At 38.4% G+C, this 18,516-nt stretch overlaps 7 protein-coding genes across 8 annotated transcripts; 3 read left to right on the top strand and 4 right to left on the bottom strand.

Annotated features, from left to right (window-relative positions):
- Positions 1 to 586: 586 nt before the first annotated feature.
- Positions 587 to 6,439, top strand: LOC6565502 (protein trapped in endoderm-1). Its single transcript, XM_001991434.2, has 7 exons — positions 587 to 972; positions 4,897 to 4,988; positions 5,048 to 5,193; positions 5,267 to 5,367; positions 5,441 to 5,543; positions 5,620 to 6,110; positions 6,184 to 6,439. Exons 2-7 carry the CDS (start codon positions 4,898 to 4,900, stop codon positions 6,368 to 6,370), a joined length of 1,119 nt encoding a protein of 372 aa, XP_001991470.1. The 5' UTR covers positions 587 to 972; position 4,897; the 3' UTR covers positions 6,371 to 6,439.
- Positions 6,440 to 8,112: 1,673 nt separating this feature from the next.
- On the bottom strand, positions 8,113 to 8,829 carry LOC6565501 (60S ribosomal protein L35). The gene is made up of 3 exons (XM_001991433.3): positions 8,813 to 8,829; positions 8,500 to 8,721; positions 8,113 to 8,427 (listed from the first exon to the last, which is right to left on the bottom strand). Exons 1-3 carry the CDS (start codon positions 8,827 to 8,829, stop codon positions 8,196 to 8,198), a joined length of 471 nt encoding a protein of 156 aa, XP_001991469.2. The 3' UTR covers positions 8,113 to 8,195.
- Positions 8,830 to 9,819: 990 nt separating this feature from the next.
- Positions 9,820 to 11,480, top strand: LOC6565500 (ras-related protein Rab-18). Its single transcript, XM_001991432.3, has 3 exons — positions 9,820 to 9,968; positions 10,316 to 10,748; positions 10,814 to 11,480. Exons 1-3 carry the CDS (start codon positions 9,910 to 9,912, stop codon positions 10,889 to 10,891), a joined length of 570 nt encoding a protein of 189 aa, XP_001991468.2. The 5' UTR covers positions 9,820 to 9,909; the 3' UTR covers positions 10,892 to 11,480.
- A 1,490-nt stretch (positions 11,481 to 12,970) lies between these two features.
- Positions 12,971 to 18,309, bottom strand: LOC6565498 (60S ribosomal protein L35). The gene is made up of 3 exons (XM_001991430.3): positions 18,279 to 18,309; positions 13,404 to 13,605; positions 12,971 to 13,328 (listed from the first exon to the last, which is right to left on the bottom strand). The coding sequence occupies exons 1-3, from the start codon at positions 18,292 to 18,294 to the stop codon at positions 13,097 to 13,099; spliced, it is 450 nt and encodes a 149-aa protein (XP_001991466.2). The 5' UTR covers positions 18,295 to 18,309; the 3' UTR covers positions 12,971 to 13,096.
- Positions 14,709 to 16,095, top strand: LOC6565497 (ras-related protein Rab-18). The gene is made up of 3 exons (XM_001991429.3): positions 14,709 to 14,881; positions 15,229 to 15,661; positions 15,727 to 16,095. The coding sequence occupies exons 1-3, from the start codon at positions 14,823 to 14,825 to the stop codon at positions 15,844 to 15,846; spliced, it is 612 nt and encodes a 203-aa protein (XP_001991465.2). The 5' UTR covers positions 14,709 to 14,822; the 3' UTR covers positions 15,847 to 16,095.
- Positions 16,539 to 16,930, bottom strand: LOC6565496 (microtubule-associated protein RP/EB family member 1). Its single transcript, XM_001991428.2, has 2 exons — positions 16,774 to 16,930; positions 16,539 to 16,703 (listed from the first exon to the last, which is right to left on the bottom strand). The coding sequence occupies exons 1-2, from the start codon at positions 16,892 to 16,894 to the stop codon at positions 16,654 to 16,656; spliced, it is 171 nt and encodes a 56-aa protein (XP_001991464.1). The 5' UTR covers positions 16,895 to 16,930; the 3' UTR covers positions 16,539 to 16,653.
- Positions 17,628 to 18,450, bottom strand: LOC6564699 (60S ribosomal protein L35). 2 transcript variants are annotated; one of them, XM_001991427.3, is made up of 3 exons: positions 18,371 to 18,450; positions 18,058 to 18,194; positions 17,628 to 17,982 (listed from the first exon to the last, which is right to left on the bottom strand). In XM_001991427.3, exons 1-3 carry the CDS (start codon positions 18,371 to 18,373, stop codon positions 17,751 to 17,753), a joined length of 372 nt encoding a protein of 123 aa, XP_001991463.1. In that variant the 5' UTR covers positions 18,374 to 18,450; the 3' UTR covers positions 17,628 to 17,750. The 2 variants fall into 2 exon arrangements, with proteins under 2 accessions (XP_001991463.1, XP_032594205.1); XM_032738314.2 differs by lacking the exon at positions 18,371 to 18,450 and adding an exon at positions 18,265 to 18,309.
- Positions 18,451 to 18,516: the final 66 nt, after the last annotated feature.

Raw genomic sequence — 18,516 nt, forward strand, 5'->3', positions numbered from 1 at the left:
TCCGTTTTATAAATGTGACAGTTTTGAACCAGATTTCGCAAATGTATGACGTCATCGGGAAAACTTGTTTTAATTGCAGAATGATGTGGAGGATAAATCAGGTTGGTGGCATGGCTTTACCTCGAAGCACATTAATACGTTAATAGCATCACGATGAAAAATGTTTGAATATTTCTTAAAAAATATGCAATATTCATTTACTTTGGCATCATAATAATTTTGCAATCAAATTGACTTCCGTTTCCGCTTAAATTTCCTTTTCGGATTGACTATAGAAATGCAGATCGGAGCTTTATTTGTTGGCTGTCTAAATATAATTGGCCAGCAATTATATTAAATTTGTTAGTAATATTTGCATAGAGTTTGTTGGTGTTGGCCGTTAATAATTGCAATTATCAGCTTACTCAAAATGGCACTGTAAAAGTGTCGATTGCAATAAATGATAGCATTTATGAAACGACTGGTCACTTCTCAGTTATCGATCGCACACTTGGGGGTTAACAGTGTCAGTCGAGAGCAACAGCGGCTTAACATTAACATAGCTCGAACATCATTTGTTGTTGTTTCGCCGCTAGATTCAGACGTGTACTCATTTTTTATGCACTAAATTTCAAAGTTTCGCTCGTTTTTGTTGTCAAAGTCCTGCCAGTGCAAGCAACCGTTATTTATTTTGTTTTATTAGCCAACACGTGCCAACATTGATCTCTAAACACACAAAAACAAGTGTCATTCCGTGAATAACAATGTCTGATCGAAATTTCTCATCAATTTCGAATAACATTTGAAATATATATATTTTTTTTTTGGTTTGTGATTTAAGCTGTGAAAGTGAAACAACGATGTGTTTGCGTATAGCATACCAAAATGCAATTACAATACAATAATATATATAGTGGCGCGCTCTAAAAATCCTTTCAACTAATTTCACAGCTGCCTCCTAACAAAAACCAACAGCAACAACAACAGCAGCGGGTAAGCGTAACTTGACCAGTTAATAATATGTAATAGCTACTGTTATGGCTTTGTATGCATGTGTGTGTGCGTGTCTTTGTATGTTGCTGTATTATGTGTTTCTTTGCGTGCGTGTGTGTATGCATATGTGGCTTCGAAATATAATTTGAAACATTGCGCATGCAGTCAAACGACAGTTGTTGTTGCTGTTGTTTCTGCCATGATAAAGAACAAACGGCTGTTTGCCTGCTGCATTACAAAAAGATTCTTATGCACTTTTCCACCCTCCCTCTCGTTCGCTCTCTGGCAGATCAGCAGCAGCCGCACACACTCACAGAGAAACCACTTTTATCGTGCTCAACCAAAATGAATTCACATTCATCGTTTCAATTTGTTGTTGTTTTATTTTTTTTTTTATTCTTCCCCAATTTGTTTTCTTATTTACTTTGGTTTCTTTGTGTGCAGGCTCCTGCAAGTGCGTTTCATAGCCTGCAGCTTGTGTCGCCAACACACGATTGTCATCTTTGCACAGTGATTGTTGTTGCTGCTTTTACTTTTTCTTGTTGTATGTTTTGGTCAAACAAATAAGCAGAGCAGCTGATGATGATTCATCCGCGACTTTAGACAGCAGCAGCTTTTTGCTGCAAATTTTACCTCGACTCACGCTCAATATAAAAAAAAAAACCCAATATTCATACAACTGCCTTTTCCGGCCTGTGGTGCACATGCATAAATATATAATAATTATAATATTAGTACAGTAGTCGCTCGCAAAGTGTGAATGCTTTCGTCTCGCAGTTGATTACAATTGAGTACAAAAAATGTAATATAAAAGTAAGCAAAAATATATATTTTATATTTAAAAAAATTTAAAGTGCAAATTCATCCAACAACAGAACAACAACATAAACAACATCAAAGAAAATTTGCAAATATTTTTAAAATTTGTTTGTATAAATGTTTTACGAAATGTAAATTCTTAAAAAATAAATTATTGACTCAAGGCTTTATTATAACTATCGAGCGTCCACTGTAATAATTATATTAATGGTAAATATATTATAAATAAGCTAATTGCGAACGTGCACCTACAGCTATATTTGTATACAGAAGCGTCATTCGCTTCGGCTTTGGTTTTCGATTAGTCAGCAAAAGTTTTCGTTTTGTCTTGAATACAAAAAAGAAAAAAGTACATAAAATAAAATAAACGAAAAGCAAAACAAATATGAAAGAAATGCTGATGAGAGACCCCACTAAGGTTGAAATTCCCTTGACATAACTTTATATTTGATAGCTTAATCAGTTTTGCTTTGCTTTGATCGATGGCTCAACTCTCAAGTCAATGCGCGTTTCAATATTAATTCAAGAATCAATTGAGCTCTGATATCTCAGATAAGGCAAGCCAATAAACATAAAATCGATGTCAACAGAAACTTTTAGGCCGTGGGTGGTTCCAAAAATAACACTTGAACTTCATTGAACTGCGGAATTACACTGACCCAAAGAAAATCGTTTTAAACGCATGATATTCATATTCATTTGGTCGTAAATATTGTAAGCCATCTGGTTTTTATAGATTTTTTCTTTAACGCGGATAATCCATCATTATAAGAATCATCTGTGCCCAGTATCATAATCAAAGCTTCACTTAGAAACTAGTTCATATTAGACAGAGGGCACAAATATATTCATTTCTATATATAATTTGCTGTATATTCATTTCTATATATCATTTGCTTCGGACTTTGAGTCTTTTGTATAAGTGCTGATATCTGATATCTGACTTACAAACTGAGCAACCCTCGATGCATAAGAGTCACCCCAAAAGTTTGCCCCAAGCACATCCCTGACCCTCTCTGTTGAGAGAATGTTCTTATGCTCAACATATGCATATATATATATATATATATATATATATATATGTATATAAATTTATATGTATATATGCATAAATGTGCCAGCTTATCTCTAATATCACTGGCCCAACATTTTTAAAGTGGGGGAGTAATTGGGAGGAGGGGGAAAGAAGACGCACTCATTTGTGCATATTCAGATTGAAATTATGGTTTCATACCCTAACCAATTCAAAATGAAACAAGTAACAGTCAATGAGTTAGGTACTAGTTGATACCCTGCACATACATCGTAAACAGATATGCTTATTTTTCAATTAAAATTTAGCATATATATCTATCTATATATATATTGAATGCTGATGTAGTCAACAACAACAATCCTTGAGATGCACTGAAAGAAATGCAGATATCCTATGTCCTTACTTTGCAGAAAAGACGATGTCTTTGTCTTATTGTTGAACAACTTTACATGCATATTTTCAATGTTTATACAGGGTATTAAAAAGAAAGACAACAATAAGAAGAAGAGTAAAAACACACGCACACACACTGACACAACAGACACACGACACACATGTTGATCATGCATGAAAGCAGGCCGCACATTTTACCCCCAAGAATTCAAACAGAACCCAAAAAAAAAAAATATATCGCTGATGGAAGCCGAAAGAGAGAGGGGTGAGTGGGGGAGTGCCAGGGGTGGGGTGGGGGATGGGGAAGCAGCAGGGCAGCCCCTGCATTTGAAGAACCACTCAGTGGTGCTGCTGGTTGCTGTTTGCTCTGCTTGGTGGTGGTAGTTTGATAGTTGATTGTGGGAAGAGTCTCCGGAAATCGCTGTTAAATGCGTAACAAGGCGCTTTTTAATTCAAGCGATCCGAATATAAATAACGGGCATGAAGCATATTAAATAAATGAAATTGTGTGGCATGCAAAACAGTTGAAACGCTGTCAGATCGACCGACCTGCCAGTTAGCTATCTTGTTATCTTTCAGCTGCACAAAAACGCACCACACAACAATAACAACAGCAACAACAACAACACCAACAACAAGACCTACAAAGAGTGTCAAACATAAAAAGAAAAAAATAAAAACAAACAAAAAAAAAACAGAGCTTAATTGAAAATTTCAGTTTTCATTACTCTACTCTTTTGTTGTTCACTCGTTCATTGTGCTTGCTGCCACATTTCGTTGCTGAGCCGCGCGTCGCAAAGTTCGGTTACTTCGGTTCTTGCAACATGTGTTAGACTAGGAGTTAACAAAAAAAAGAAAAAAACAATTTGTTTCTACTTTGGTTTTTCTTCAGTTGTTTTTGTACAAGGTATGATTGTAATAACTTTTGACTGAATTTCGACTATTTATTATCCATGTTTACAAGTTTAATTTGCGTTGTTTTTTTGTTTTGTTGCTGTTGTTGTTATATTTCTTACAATATTTCTGATTATCGTTTTGGATAAAACTACTGTATGTATGCGTTACTTAATTTTAAAGTGTTTCTTCAAGTGCGTTTTTTTTTTCCTATAAATTATTGACTCATTATAGAATGTGATGGCTTTAATCTGATTTTAAAATGAACTCAAGTATTTTTGTATTTATTGGTTGGTTATTTGTTGCTAATTTGAATCATAATCGTTGTAAAGGTTCCGACTTATCTCAAAATTACTCAGTTCGGTTTCTTTTGTTTCCTCCGCATTTCTACTGCTTATCAGTTTTGGTTTTTTTTTTACTTGTATTGTTTTTGACAACAATTTGAATTGGTCGTAAAAACATATACGAGAAGAGTCATTAAAATGAGCGTAACTGCAGCTGATAGCGCTTACATCTTGCCTGATTTCACAAACAAATTTGAACGTACAACGAAAATGTCGTCAATGATTGCAATTTACGAAATGGAACAAACCGAATACATTAAAAAATAAATAAAATAAAAAGGAAGTAGATTAAATGCTCTGCCATCACATAAAATACGGTGTTTTTATAGTTTTGCTATTAAGTGATAAGAATAATGCTTTCAAAAGAATTCTTATCCATTTCGAATTATTTTCAAATTATAAACAGCTATCCTATCATAATTTTTTGCCCTACTATAGCATGGATGCCCCCACACAGTCTATTTATCCGCATTCCGCAACGCTTTTCGCTGCCATCAGTGCCTGTGTTTTTGTGACCGTCGGAGTGTTCGGTAAGTAGAATTATATATATATGTATATATGCGACTATATGTTATTTGTATAATTGCAGGCAATCTGATAACATTGCTGGCGTTGTTAAAGAGCCCAACGATACGCGAACATGCGACAACAGCCTTTGTCATATCCCTGAGCATATCCGATTTATTATTCTGCTCCTTCAGCCTGCCACTGACAGCCGTGCGTTTCTTTCAGGAGGTACTTGAAATTTGCTTGTAAATTTTATGCATAATTTGTTTAAATTTTTACATTTACCACTCTCATTTCACAGAGCTGGACATTTGGGAGCACTTTGTGCAAGATCTTTCCGGTGATCTTCTATGGCAATGTCGCCGTCTCACTGCTCAGCATGGTGGGCATTACGCTAAATAGGTAGGATTTAGGAACAGAAGTCAAGTCAAATTCATATATATATAGAGATACATAATGTGCTCTTAATTTGCAGATATATACTCATTGCCTGCCATAGCCGATACTCACAGATCTATAAGCCCAAGTTGATAACGCTTCAACTGGTGTTCGTTTGGGCCGTATCCTTTCTACTGCTGGTAAGCAGTGCTGTGCACAAGGCACACACACAAATCGTTTACAAACTTTAACTGAATTATTCCTTTTTTTTTGTAGCTGCCACCCATATTGGGCATATGGGGTGAGATGGGTCTCGACGAGGCAACCTTCTCGTGCACAATACTCAAAAAGGAGGGCAAATCGATTAAGAAGACACTCTTCCTAATTGGCTTTCTGTTGCCCTGTCTGGTTATCATCATATCGTATTCCTGTATCTATATAACCGTGCTGCATCAGAAGAAAAAGATACGCAGTCATGATAATTTTCAAATTGGCGCCGCCGGTGCCGCTAAAACAGCATCAGCATCCGGTTCCTATGTGACGACGACGAGTACGCGTAAGGCGCGTGAGGATAATCGCTTGACGGTGATGATGGTCACCATATTTTTGTGTTTCCTCATCTCTTTCCTGCCGCTGATGCTGGCCAACGTTGTCGATGATGAGCGCAACACCTCCTATCCCTGGCTGCACATCATTGCCTCGGTGATGGCCTGGGCCTCTAGCGTCATCAATCCGATTATCTATGCGGCAAGCAATCGCAACTACAGGTGCGATTAAACCATTTTGAATGATTCATTTAAGTTGATTAATCTAAACTAAAAATTCTTCTGATCGTTTCAGAGTTGCCTATTACAAGATATTCGCATTACTCAAGTTCTGGGGCGAGCCGCTGTCGCCGATGCCAAGTAGAAACTATCACCAAAGCAAAAACTCAAAGGAATTATCAGGCGTCATTCGCAGCACGCCATTGTTTCATGCTGTTCAAAAGAATAGTATTAACCAAAAGTGCCAAACATATTCAGTATGAGTCTTTTGTATTCGAATTTGCAATACACGACAATTAACTACTTATTAATATAATATACACATATACAAATTACATATATATACGTATATTTAATTTTTTTAAATTTATGTATATTAATTACTATATTCGAGAGTGCATAAGTGAAACAAATAAAAGAGAAATAATATATTTAATCTATGGCTGTTGTATTTAACTTTATTTACCATACTTGGTACGACTCATTAATAAAGATCATCCCGCCCGACTTTCCTAGCAGGCTGCTGGAGGTGCCTGCACCAGTGGCGCAAATTAGGTTGTTGCATTGTCTAAATTGAATACAAACAAAAAATTGCCGCATACTTTTGGGGGATTTCGATTTTTTTATCAAACTGCACTCAAGGATTATGGGGTCATCTAAGCCGCGAAAAACTTTTGATGGAATTAGTTATCATTCAAATCAGAAAATACGTTTTTTTTATCTAGGCATTTAGGGCTCAAATAAAATGCATCGCATAATGCTTTAAATGTTACTATATTAATGATGAAGTTCCATTGCAAACCAGAGGGTTTACGTATAGCAAAAATAGAAGTTGAATAAGCTAAGCTGCACATATGCAATCTGCTACAGGGAACGTCGAAACAGATAACGTAAAAGTTGACCAGTCAAGGAAAATATGTAACCGCAGCTGCCAATATGTTGTGGGCCATAATAAGACAATAATTATACATTGTATTATAGTATTGTATGTGTTCTATAAACTGTGCTTTGATATGCATATCGAATGGGAGCCTATTTTATTCGGCAACAAAAACAACAAAACAATTTTGTATTCAAATGCAACTCAGCTGCTCTTGTGCTTCGCTTTAATTAGACCGCATCCGGGAATAACATGTCCATAAGCTGGCAATAGACAGCGCCTATTTGCGGAGAAATTCTCGTAAAGCGACAAATTCTTCGATACATTTTTCGACTGCACGTTATTGGGATCCATTTGCTATTATTTCTATGGATTTACAAAATTATTAGTGTTCGTCTGCACCGTTCAGCTTGCAAAGTCAAATGTACTGAGCATAAAATAAAACACAAACTGCAGAGCCTACTACTGAGAATAAAAATAAATAAATAAAAAATAAACTCAATGGCAGCCACAGGTTTCATTGGATCACATCACAGGACAGTGTGCGCATTTCAAGTGTTTTAGCTGCGCATGCTCTTTTGCTCTGCTCTGTCCGTTTTTAATCCTCTCTTTGCTCCAATGCGAGGCAAAAAAAAAAATACTGCCCAGTAGCGAAATAGTCAATGACCGCTCACTACCGAATGCATTCTGTCTGCATACAATTCATTACATAGAAATACGCATGTATTAAGAGTTGTATGCTGGAGCTTCTAAGTCAAGCACAAACTTGTCTTCGCTAAAGCTACAGCAACAACGAGCCTGTAAAGCGCATAAAAAGCTTTTGGCAACGCAAACTTTCTGCACGGCACATTACATGTGATTACTTGTGCTTATGCACCGTCTACAAAGTATACATTACGAATCTAAAACGTTATGCAAATTCTTCGCTGCTGGGTATTCATTTGTTACTATTCTTCTCTTTAGTGCGTGCTTTGCTTGGCAACTGAATACTAATTGCTTAACTGATCAAAGAGAGCACTCTTACACGCACACACACAAACAGAAACATACACACGCGTCTCATATATATATGTACACATAATATTTAAATCACATTCCAAAAAAAAAAGGTTTTATTCTTATTACTTTCGCATTTGTTGTTGTTTTGTTGTTTTCAGGAGAATTACTAGCAGTAATTAGATAGTAACAAGAACACTGCAGTTTTTTCTTTATGCCTTGACGGCGAATTTGCGCTGCGGGAAGATGGAACGCTTGCGGATCTCCTTCAGCGTCTTGCGGTTGGCGTCGCGCGACGACAGAGCCTTACGCATGGAGCGGGTCTTCTTCTTGCGCAGATCCAGTGGCTTGTACTTCTTGTTCTTGAACACCTTGCGCAGATTCTCCTTCTGCTTCTGGTGCATCACAATGTAGACGCGTGAGATGGCCTTGCGCACAACGCGACTATCCAATTCAAATATAAATAAACAATCGAATTAGTCGCATGTTGTTTGTTGCTTGCCGAGCATAACTTACATTTTGGAGAGCTTGGATGGGGCTCCGCCGGTGACTTTGGCCACACGCAAATTGAGCAGCTCATTCTTGAGCTCATCCAATTGCTTGGTGAGCTCCTTTTTGTCCTTGGTTCTCAATTCGGAGCACAGAATACAGAACAATATTATTCGTAATTTGTTTGATACACACAAAAATAATAATTCACACACTAAATATGCACAATTTGTATGGTGTTGCTCAGCACTGCCACATTTTAATGTTTCCGAAATAGACACCAAAAATGTAAATGTCAACATAAACCGAGTAAAGAAAACCCCCACCTGGAAAAAGCTACCAGGAGCAGGCTGCCATCCGGAACTAACAGCGACAAGGAAGAGCAGGACGTGGGGAGAGAAGGATCGGAACCATACAACAAAATCGTGAGTCCGTTCCAATAAAACCACGGCGGAAAGAAATTTGTATCTGTCAACAGTGCGCAGGCCTAACGCCCCTCTCGCACAGCTGATAAGTGTTACATCAGTGTTACAATCATTAAGGCCCATCATCGATTAAGTTATCATAATTATTAATTGTTATACGCAATTATTTGCGCTGGGCAAATAACTCATTCCGGCTTTAAGCTTTAATCAACACCGAGACATCTCTATGTTGGTTTTCTACATGCCGAATGCTAGTTGATTATTTGGTGCAAATATTTTTTTCTTTTGACATTAAATTTCTGTGAGTAGATACCCTCATATTTATCCCGGGGAGCTCCGTGGGGTACTTAAGGGTGTCCCCCAATGATCTGAAAACTCACCTTCGTGTTAAAAAAAATATATACAAATAAAAAAATGTATATATAAAATAACTTAATTTTTATATATAGGTTATGTAAAAGGCTTTAAGCACCAAAAACAAGACTGCGCAAAGTAAGGCAATTGTGAGGGCGTAGAAGGTCGAACAAAGTTTTGTCGGGTCTCGTTCGTTTAAATTAGATTTAGTGTAATAACTATATAACCAATAAGTCTGAGCATAAAATGTTAGCCGTAAGCTATGAACATTAAATATACGTAGTCAGTTAAAATGACGGCTTAAGTTTTGTAAATGGAGGGGAGGGGACCAAAAATGTTCTTGGGATAAGATGTGATCTTTGATATTAAAAGGGTGGGGCATTAACTGTATGATTTCGCCCCACAGGAAAGGCGGGAGCGCTACGGCAATAACAGCGAGGCCACCGTTGGACGTCGAAGTTAACGTATTTCTTTTGTTTTAAATAATTGTTACCACTGTCTGTTATCATTATCAAGTAATCAGCTGTTTAATAGTGATGTGTAGATTTGATTAGTGTTTGTTATTGTTCGATCGGCGGGCAATGGGCGACCAACCCTCAATGGAGTACTGGCTGTCCGGAGCTGCTTCATTAGGACAAACCGACTCGTAACAGCAAATATGGCTGGCAAAGCAGTTAAGCTACTTATAATAGGCGAAAGTCAAGTTGGCAAATCCAGGCAAGCAATTAGCTAAATTCCAAATGTATATTATTGTTATTGCGTAATCATCATGAACACACACACACGCACACGCAAATACAGTGACTCACAGCTGATTAGGACCAGTGTCCAGCAAAAAATTTAAAGTGCTATAAGGTTTAAACAAAGAAACATAGGCAAAATGTTAAAATGCCAATTTGTTTCATGTTATATCACGTTTGAAAAGGAAACTGTATGCGAAACACATGCGAAGAAGACTCCTAAACAGAGAATGGCTCTGCAATAACTGACTGAGTCACTTGTGAGCTTTGCCTTGTCTATTTTGCATCCTGATCGAAAGTATTTTTGTTCCTTTTGTTTTGCAGTCTCCTTTGTCGATTCGTTGACAATAAATACGAGGACAACGGGAAGACCACAGTTGGCGTAGACTTTAAGCGCGCCGTAATATGTGTGGATGGTACAGAATACAAGGTGGCACTGTGGGACACAGCTGGCGCCGAACAATATCGCTCCATAACACCCAATTTCTATCGCAAGGCGCACGGCGCCATTCTCGTCTACGACAGCACCAGGCGGGAGACTCTCGTCAAACTGAAGCAGTGGTTCGAAGATCTGGAAACTTATTGCCACAATCCCAACATTGCCATCATGGTCGTTGGCAGCAAAATCGATGAGAAACGTGTTGTGGATAGTGAGGAGGGTCGCAAATTTGCACGCGATCATGGCGCTCTCTTCATCGAGACATCGGCCAAATGCGATCTGTTTGTCAAAGATGCGTTCAATCAAATTGTCAAAAAGGTGCCCAACTTTTAAATAATACTACGAGTAAAAGCTGACTAATATTTGTTATTTTTATTTTTCAGATTGTTTCGTCGAAACATTTTGACAACGGCAGCGATTCAAGTCCTTCTGCTTCTGCTTCTCCTTCTTCATGCTGTTGATTCTTTGGAATTATCAGGCGTCATTTGCAGCACGCCATTGTTCCATGCTTTTCAAAATAATAGTAGTAACCAAAAGTGCCAAATATATTCAGTATGAGTAATATGTTAACCTATAGCTGTTGTTTGCGCTATCAGCTTTTTGATAGCTTTATTTTCCAATTAACAACACTAAGTTATTTCCACGTTATAAACTTTGTTGAGTGTATTTAGACTGGAAGCCAAATGCTTAGTCTTTTCTTAAAGATTTGAAGCCACTTGCTAAGCCTTCTCACAACGAGAATAATTATAAACGACCGATAAGCTAGAGCTATTCGAAAGAACTAACTAGCTGCAGCAGCCGGCCGATCAGCCAACGCACTTTATCCAGAGAGAGAGCGAGAGAGAGCGCTGCACAAAGAGAGCGCTGTACAATGAGAGCGCTGCTAACGCTGGCTGCTGCGGCTCAAACTGCACTTAACATCACGTGCATACATATTAAGACTAACTATAAGCTATTTATATTAAGCCACGCAGGGCACCAAATCCAAGCATGTTAACAACTCATAAACAATTAAATGTCTTTGCTGCTGCTGCCAACAGCTGTATTTAACTTCATCTACCATACTTGGTACGACTCATTAATAAAGATCAGGTTGCGGGAGGTGCCTGCACCAGTGGCGCAAATTAGGTTGTTGCATTGTCTAAATTGAATACAAACAAAAAATTGCCGCATACTTTTGGGGGATTTCGATTTTTTTTTATCAAACTGCACTCAAGGATTATGGGGTCATCTAAGCCGCGAAAAACTTTTGATGGAATTAGTTACAATTCAAAATCAGAAAATACATTTTTTTTTATCTAGGCATTTAGGCTCAAATAAAGTGCATCGCATAATGCTTTAAATGTTACTATATTAATGATAAAGTTCCATTGCAAACCAGAGGGTTTACGTATAGCAAAAATAGAAGTTGAATAAGCTAAGCTGCACATATGCAATCTGCTACAGGGAACGTCGAAACAGATAACGCAAAAGTTGACCAGTCAAGGAAAATATGTAACCGCAGCTGCCAATATGTTGTGGGCCATAATAAGACAATAATTATACATTGTATTATAGTATTGTATGTGTTCTATAAACTGTGCTTTGATATGCATATCGAATGGGAGCCTATTTTATTCGGCAACAAAAACAACAAAACAATTTTGTATTCAAATGCAACTCGGCTGCTCTTGTGCTTCGCTTTAATTAGACCGCATCCGGGAATAACATGTCCATAAGCTGGCAATAGACAGCGCCTATTTGCGGAGAAATTCTCGTAAAGCGACAAATTCTTCGATACATTTTTCGACTGCACGTTATTGGGATCCATTTGCTATTATTTCTATGGATTTACAAAATTATTAGTGTTCGTCTGCACCGTTCAGCTTGCAAAGTCAAATGTACTGAGCATAAAATAAAACACAAACTGCAGAGCCTACTACTGAGAATAAAAATAAATAAATAAAAAATAAACTCAATGGCAGCCACAGGTTTCATTGGATCACATCACAGGACAGTGTGCGCATTTCAAGTGTTTTAGCTGCGCATGCTCTTTTGCTCTGCTCTGTCCGTTTTTAATCCTCTCTTTGCTCCAATGCGAGGCAAAAAAAAAAAATACTGCCCAGTAGCGAAATAGTCAATGACCGCTCACTACCGAATGCATTCTGTCTGCATACAATTCATTACATAGAAATACGCATGTATTAAGAGTTGTATGCTGGAGCTTCTAAGTCAAGCACAAACTTGTCTTCGCTAAAGCTACAGCAACAACGAGCCTGTAAAGCGCATAAAAAGCTTTTGGCAACGCAAACTTTCTGCACGGCACATTACATGTGATTACTTGTGCTTATGCACCGTCTACAAAGTATACATTACGAATCTAAAACGTTATGCAAATTCTTCGCTGCTGGGTATTCATTTGTTACTATTCTTCTCTTTAGTGCGTGCTTTGCTTGGCAACTGAATACTAATTGCTTAACTGATCAAAGAGAGCACTCTTACACGCACACACACAAACAGAAACATACACACGCGTCTCATATATATATATACACATAATATTTAAATCACATTTCCAAAAAAAAAAGGTTTTATTCTTATTACTTTCGCATTTGTTGTTGTTTTGTTGTTTTCAGGAGAATTACTAGCAGTAATTAGATAGTAACAAGAACACTGCAGTTTTTTCTTTATGCCTTGACGGCGAATTTGCGCTGCGGGAAGATGGAACGCTTGCGGATCTCCTTCAGCGTCTTGCGGTTGGCGTCGCGCGACGACAGAGCCTTACGCATGGAGCGGGTCTTCTTCTTGCGCAGATCCAGTGGCTTGTACTTCTTGTTCTTGAACACCTTGCGCAGATTCTCCTTCTGCTTCTGGTGCATCACAATGTAGACGCGTGCGATGGCCTTGCGCACAACGCGACTATGCAATTCAAATATAAATAAACAATCGAATTAGTCGCATGTTGTTGTTTGTTGCTTGCCGAGCATAACTTACATTTTGGAGAGCTTGGATGGGGCTCCGCCGGTGACTTTGGCCACACGCAAATTGAGCAGCTCATTCTTGAGCTCATCCAATTGCTTGGTGAGCTCCTTTTTGTCCTTGGTTCTCAATTCGGAGCACAGAATACAGAACAATATTATTCGTAATTTGTTTGATACACACAAAAATAATAATTCACACACTAAATATGCACAATTTGTATGGTGTTGCTCAGCACTGCCACATTTTAATGTTTCCGAAATAGACATCAAAAATGTAAATGTCAACATAAACCGAGTAAAGAAAACCCCCACCTGGAAAAAGCTACCAGGAGCAGGCTGCCATCCGGAACTAACAGCGACAAGGAAGAGCAGGACGTGGGGAGAGAAGGATCGGAACCATACAACAAAATCGTGAGTCCGTTCCAATAAAACCACGGCGGAAAGAAATTTGTATCTGTCAACAGTGCGCAGGCCTAACGCCCCTCTCGCACAGCTGATAAGTGTTACATCAGTGTTACAATCATTAAGGCCCATCATCGATTAAGTTATCATAATTATTAATTGTTATACGCAATTATTTGCGCTGGGCAAATAACTCATTCCGGCTTTAAGCTTTAATCAACACCGAGACATCTCTATGTTGGTTTTCTACATGCCGAATGCTAGTTGATTATTTGGTGCAAATATTTTTTTCTTTTGACATTAAATTTCTGTGAGTAGATACCCTCATATTTATCCCGGGGAGCTCCGTGGGGTACTTAAGGGTGTCCCCCAATGATCTGAAAGCTCACCTTCGTGTTAAAAAAAATATATACAAATAAAAAAAATGTATATATAAAATAACTTAATTTTTATATATAGGTTATGTAAAAGGCTTTAAGCACCAAAAACAAGACTGCGCAAAGTAAGGCAATTGTGAGGGCGTAGAAGGTCGAACAAAGTTTTGTCGGGTCTCGTTCGTTTAAATTAGATTTAGTGTAATAACTATATAACCAATAAGTCTGAGCATAAAATGTTAGCCGTAAGCTATGAACATTAAATATACGTAGTCAGTTAAAATGACGGCTTAAGTTTTGTAAATGGAGGGGAGGGGACCAAAAATGTTCTTGGGATAAGATGTGATCTTTGATATTAAAAGGGTGGGGCATTAACTGTATGATTTCGCCCCACAGGAAAGGCGGGAGCGCTACGGCAATAACAGCGAAGCCACCGTTGGACGTCGAAGTTAACGTATTTCTTTTGTTTTAAATAATTGTTACCACTGTCTGTTATCATTATCAAGTAATCAGCTGTTTAATAGTGATGTGTAGATTTGATTAGTGTTGTGTTATTGTTCGATCGGCGGGCATTGGGCGACCCACCCCTAATGGAGTACTGGCTGGCCGGAGCTGCTTCATTAGGACAAACCGACTCGTAACAGCAGACAGCAAACATGGCTAGCAAGGCAATTAAGATACTTATAATAGGCGAAAGTCAAGTTGGCAAATCCAGGCAAGCAATTAGCTAAATTCCAAATGTATATTATTGTTATTGCGTAATCATCATGAACACACACACACGCACACGCAAATACAGTGACTCACAGCTGATTAGGACCAGTGTCCAGCAAAAAATTTAAAGTGCTATAAGGTTTAAACAAAGAAACATAGGCAAAATGTTAAAATGCCAATTTGTTTCATGTTATATCACGTTTGAAAAGGAAACTGTATGCGAAACACATGCGAAGAAGACTCCTAAACAGAGAATGGCTCTGCAATAACTGACTGAGTCACTTGTGAGCTTTGCCTTGTCTATTTTGCATCCTGATCGAAAGTATTTTTGTTCCTTTTGTTTTGCAGTCTCCTTTGTCGATTCGTTGACAATTATTACGAGGACAACAAAAAGTCCACAGTTGCCATAGACTGTAAGTGCGCCGAAATATGTGTAGATGGTACAGAATACAAGGTGGCACTGTGGGACACAGCTGGCGCCGAACAATATCGCACCTTATCACCCAATTTCTATCGCAACGCGCACGGCGCCATTCTCGTCTACGACAGCACCAGGCGGGAGACTCTCGTCAAACTGAAGCAGTGGTTCGAAGATCTGGAGACTTTTTGCCACAATCCCAACATTGCCATCATGGTCGTTGGCAGCAAAATCGATGAGAAACGTGTTGTGGATAGTGAGGAGGGTCGCAAAGTTGCACGCGATCATGGCGCACTCTTCATCGAGACATCGGCCAAATGCGATCTGTTTGTCAAAGATGCGTTCAATCAAATTGTCAAAAAGGTGCCCAACTTTTAAATAATACTTCGAGTAAAAGCTGACTAATATTTGTTATTTTTATTTTTTAGATTGTTTCGTCGGAACATTTTGACAACCGCACTTCCCCCAACGTGGTGACTTTAGATAAGAAGAAAGGCAGCGATTCAAGTCCTTCTGCTCCTGCTTCTCCTTCTTGCTTTTCATGCTAACGCTGCTAACGCTGGCTGCTGCGGCTCAAACTGCACTTAACATCACGTGCATACATATTAAGACTAACTGTATGCTATTTATATTAAGCCACGCAGGGCACCAAATCCAAGCATGTTAACAACTCATAAACAACTAAATGTCTTTGCTGCTGCTGCCAACAGCTGTATTTAACTTCATCTACCATACTTGGTACGACTCATTAATAAAGATCAGGTTGCGGGAGGTGCCTGCACCAGTGGCGCAAATTAGGTTGTTGCATTGTCTAAATTGAATACAAGCAAAAAATTGCCGCATACTTTTGGGGGATTTCGATTTTTTTTTATCAAACTGCACTCAAGGATTATGGCGTCATCTAAACCGCGAAAAACTTTTGATGGAATTAGTTATCATTCAAATCAGAAAATACGTTTTTTTTATCTAGGCATTTAGGGCTCAAATAAAATGCATCGCATAATGCTTTAAATGTTACTATATTAATGATGAAGTTCCATTGCAAACCAGAGGGTTTACGTATAGCAAAAATAGAAGTTGAATAAGCTAAGCTGCACATATGCAATCTGCTACAGGGAACGTCGAAACAGATAACGCAAAAGTTGACCAGTCAAGGAAAATATGTAACCGCAGCTGCCAATATGTTGTGGGCCATAATAAGACAATAATTATACATTGTATTATAGTATTGTATGTGTTCTATAAACTGTGCTTTGATATGCATATCGAATGGGAGCCTATTTTATTCGGCAACAAAAACAACAAAACAATTTTGTATTCAAATGCAACTCGGCTGCTCTTGTGCTTCGCTTTAATTAGACCGCATCCGGGAATAACATGTCCATAAGCTGGCAATAGACAGCGCCTATTTGCGGAGAAATTCTCGTAAAGCGAACGATTTTTGTTTTTCTTGTTTGGCATCCCTGCATACTTACCGATGCAGAGCTCCTCGACTTTCAGGATTTCCGTATCCATTTTTTCATTTACCCAGAACAGCACCTTGAAGCGCGACAAATTCTTCGATACATTTTTCGACTGCACGTTATTGGGATCCATTTGCTATTATTTCTATGGATTTACAAAATTATTAGTGTTCGTCTGCACCGTTCAGCTTGCAAAGTCAAATGTACTGAGCATAAAATAAAACTCAAACTGCAGAGCCTACTACTGAGAATAAAAATAAATAAATAAAAAATAAACTCAATGGCAGCCACAGGTTTCATTGGATCACATCACAGGACAGTGTGCGCATTTCAAGTGTTTTAGCTGCGAATGCTCTTTTGCTCTGCTCTGTCCGTTTTTAATCCTCTCTTTGCTCCAATGCGAGGCAAAAAAAAAAAATACTGCCCAGTAGCGAAATAGTCAATGACCGCTCACTACCGAATGCATTCTGTCTGCATACAATTCATTACATAGAAATACGCATGTATTAAGAGTTGTATGCTGGAGCTTCTAAGTCAAGCACAAACTTGTCTTCGCTAAAGCTACAGCAACAACGAGCCTGTAAAGCGCATAAAAAGCTTTTGGCAACGCAAACTTTCTGCACGGCACATTACATGTGATTACTTGTGCTTATGCACCGTCTACAAAGTATACATTACGAATCTAAAACGTTATGCAAATTCTTCGCTGCTGGGTATTCATTTGTTACTATTCTTCTCTTTAGTGCGTGCTTCGCTTGGCAACTGAATACTAATTGCTTAACTGATCAAAGAGAGCACTCTTACACGCACACACACAAACAGAAACATACACACGCGCCTCATATATATATATACACATAATATTTAAATCACATTTCCAAAAAAAAAAGGTTTTATTCTTATTACTTTCGCATTTGTTGTTGTTTTGTTGTTTTCAGGAGAATTACTAGCAGTAATTAGATAGTAACAAGAACACTGCAGTTTTTTCTTTATGCCTTGACGGCGAATTTGCGCTGCGGGAAGATGGAACGCTTGCGGATCTCCTTCAGCGTCTTGCGGTTGGCGTCGCGCGACGACAGAGCCTTACGCATGGAGCGGGTCTTCTTCTTGCGCAGATCCAGTGGCTTGTACTTCTTGTTCTTGAACACCTTGCGCAGATTCTCCTTCTGCTTCTGGTGCATCACAATGTAGACGCGTGCGATGGCCTTGCGCACAACGCGACTATGCAATTCAAATATAAATAAACAATCGAATTAGTCGCATGTTGTTGTTTGTTGCTTGCCGAGCATAACTTACATTTTGGAGAGCTTGGATGGGGCTCCGCCGGTGACTTTGGCCACACGCAAATTGAGCAGCTCATTCTTGAGCTCATCCAATTGCTTGGTGAGCTCCTTTTTGTCCTTGGTTCTCAATTCGGAGCACTTGATTTTACCCTGTGCACAGAATACAGAAAAATATTATTAGTAATTTGTTTGATACACACAAAAATAATAATTCACACACTAAATATGCACAATTTGTATGGTGTTTCATACACTTGATTGTTATTTTAGCTACGGATGTGCTTTATTTTGTTCGAATTAAAATTCGCAGAGATTTGGACACCAACCATTTTTCTTGCTGGTCACGTCAAAAAAGAAAGAACTAGGGCGGTGTGCAACACAACGAGGGCTGCTTCAACGCAAACAAATGCCGATTTTTTGACATTTGACAGTAGCTCAGCCATATTTCACAACACTTTTACTGTTGCTCAGC

This window comes from Drosophila grimshawi, unplaced genomic scaffold, assembly GCF_018153295.1.
Source record: "Drosophila grimshawi isolate 15287-2541.00 unplaced genomic scaffold, ASM1815329v1 contig_848, whole genome shotgun sequence".
In the NCBI taxonomy this organism is placed as follows: Eukaryota; Metazoa; Arthropoda; class Insecta; order Diptera; family Drosophilidae; genus Drosophila; species Drosophila grimshawi.

What these genes read in the sequence shown, in the direction of transcription:
- LOC6564699 (XM_032738314.2), bottom strand. Translation starts at nt 18,294, where the DNA reads ATGAAACACCATACAAATTGTGCATATTTA. An exon ending in ATACAAATTGTGCATATTTA is followed by an intron (nt 18,195 to 18,264) that starts GTGTGTGAATTA and finishes TTCTGTGCACAG; the next exon opens with GGTAAAATCAAGTGCTCCGA. An exon ending in CCATCCAAGCTCTCCAAAAT is followed by an intron (nt 17,983 to 18,057) that starts GTAAGTTATGCT and finishes TGAATTGCATAG; the next exon opens with TCGCGTTGTGCGCAAGGCCA.
- LOC6565497 (XM_001991429.3), top strand. Translation starts at nt 14,823, where the DNA reads ATGGCTAGCAAGGCAATTAAGATACTTATAATAGGCGAAAGTCAAGTT. An exon ending in AGTCAAGTTGGCAAATCCAG is followed by an intron (nt 14,882 to 15,228) that starts GCAAGCAATTAG and finishes TTTGTTTTGCAG; the next exon opens with TCTCCTTTGTCGATTCGTTG. An exon ending in TCAATCAAATTGTCAAAAAG is followed by an intron (nt 15,662 to 15,726) that starts GTGCCCAACTTT and finishes TTTATTTTTTAG; the next exon opens with ATTGTTTCGTCGGAACATTT.
- LOC6565500 (XM_001991432.3), top strand. Translation starts at nt 9,910, where the DNA reads ATGGCTGGCAAAGCAGTTAAGCTACTTATAATAGGCGAAAGTCAAGTT. An exon ending in AGTCAAGTTGGCAAATCCAG is followed by an intron (nt 9,969 to 10,315) that starts GCAAGCAATTAG and finishes TTTGTTTTGCAG; the next exon opens with TCTCCTTTGTCGATTCGTTG. An exon ending in TCAATCAAATTGTCAAAAAG is followed by an intron (nt 10,749 to 10,813) that starts GTGCCCAACTTT and finishes TTTATTTTTCAG; the next exon opens with ATTGTTTCGTCGAAACATTT.
- LOC6565498 (XM_001991430.3), bottom strand. An exon ending in CCATCCAAGCTCTCCAAAAT is followed by an intron (nt 13,329 to 13,403) that starts GTAAGTTATGCT and finishes TGAATTGCATAG; the next exon opens with TCGCGTTGTGCGCAAGGCCA.
- LOC6565496 (XM_001991428.2), bottom strand. Translation starts at nt 16,894, where the DNA reads ATGGATCCCAATAACGTGCAGTCGAAAAATGTATCGAAGAATTTGTCG. An exon ending in AGTCGAGGAGCTCTGCATCG is followed by an intron (nt 16,704 to 16,773) that starts GTAAGTATGCAG and finishes CTCCGCAAATAG; the next exon opens with GCGCTGTCTATTGCCAGCTT.
- LOC6565501 (XM_001991433.3), bottom strand. An exon ending in CCATCCAAGCTCTCCAAAAT is followed by an intron (nt 8,428 to 8,499) that starts GTAAGTTATGCT and finishes TGAATTGGATAG; the next exon opens with TCGCGTTGTGCGCAAGGCCA.
- LOC6565502 (XM_001991434.2), top strand. Translation starts at nt 4,898, where the DNA reads ATGGATGCCCCCACACAGTCTATTTATCCGCATTCCGCAACGCTTTTC. An exon ending in CCGTATCCTTTCTACTGCTG is followed by an intron (nt 5,544 to 5,619) that starts GTAAGCAGTGCT and finishes TTTTTTTTGTAG; the next exon opens with CTGCCACCCATATTGGGCAT. An exon ending in GCAAGCAATCGCAACTACAG is followed by an intron (nt 6,111 to 6,183) that starts GTGCGATTAAAC and finishes TGATCGTTTCAG; the next exon opens with AGTTGCCTATTACAAGATAT.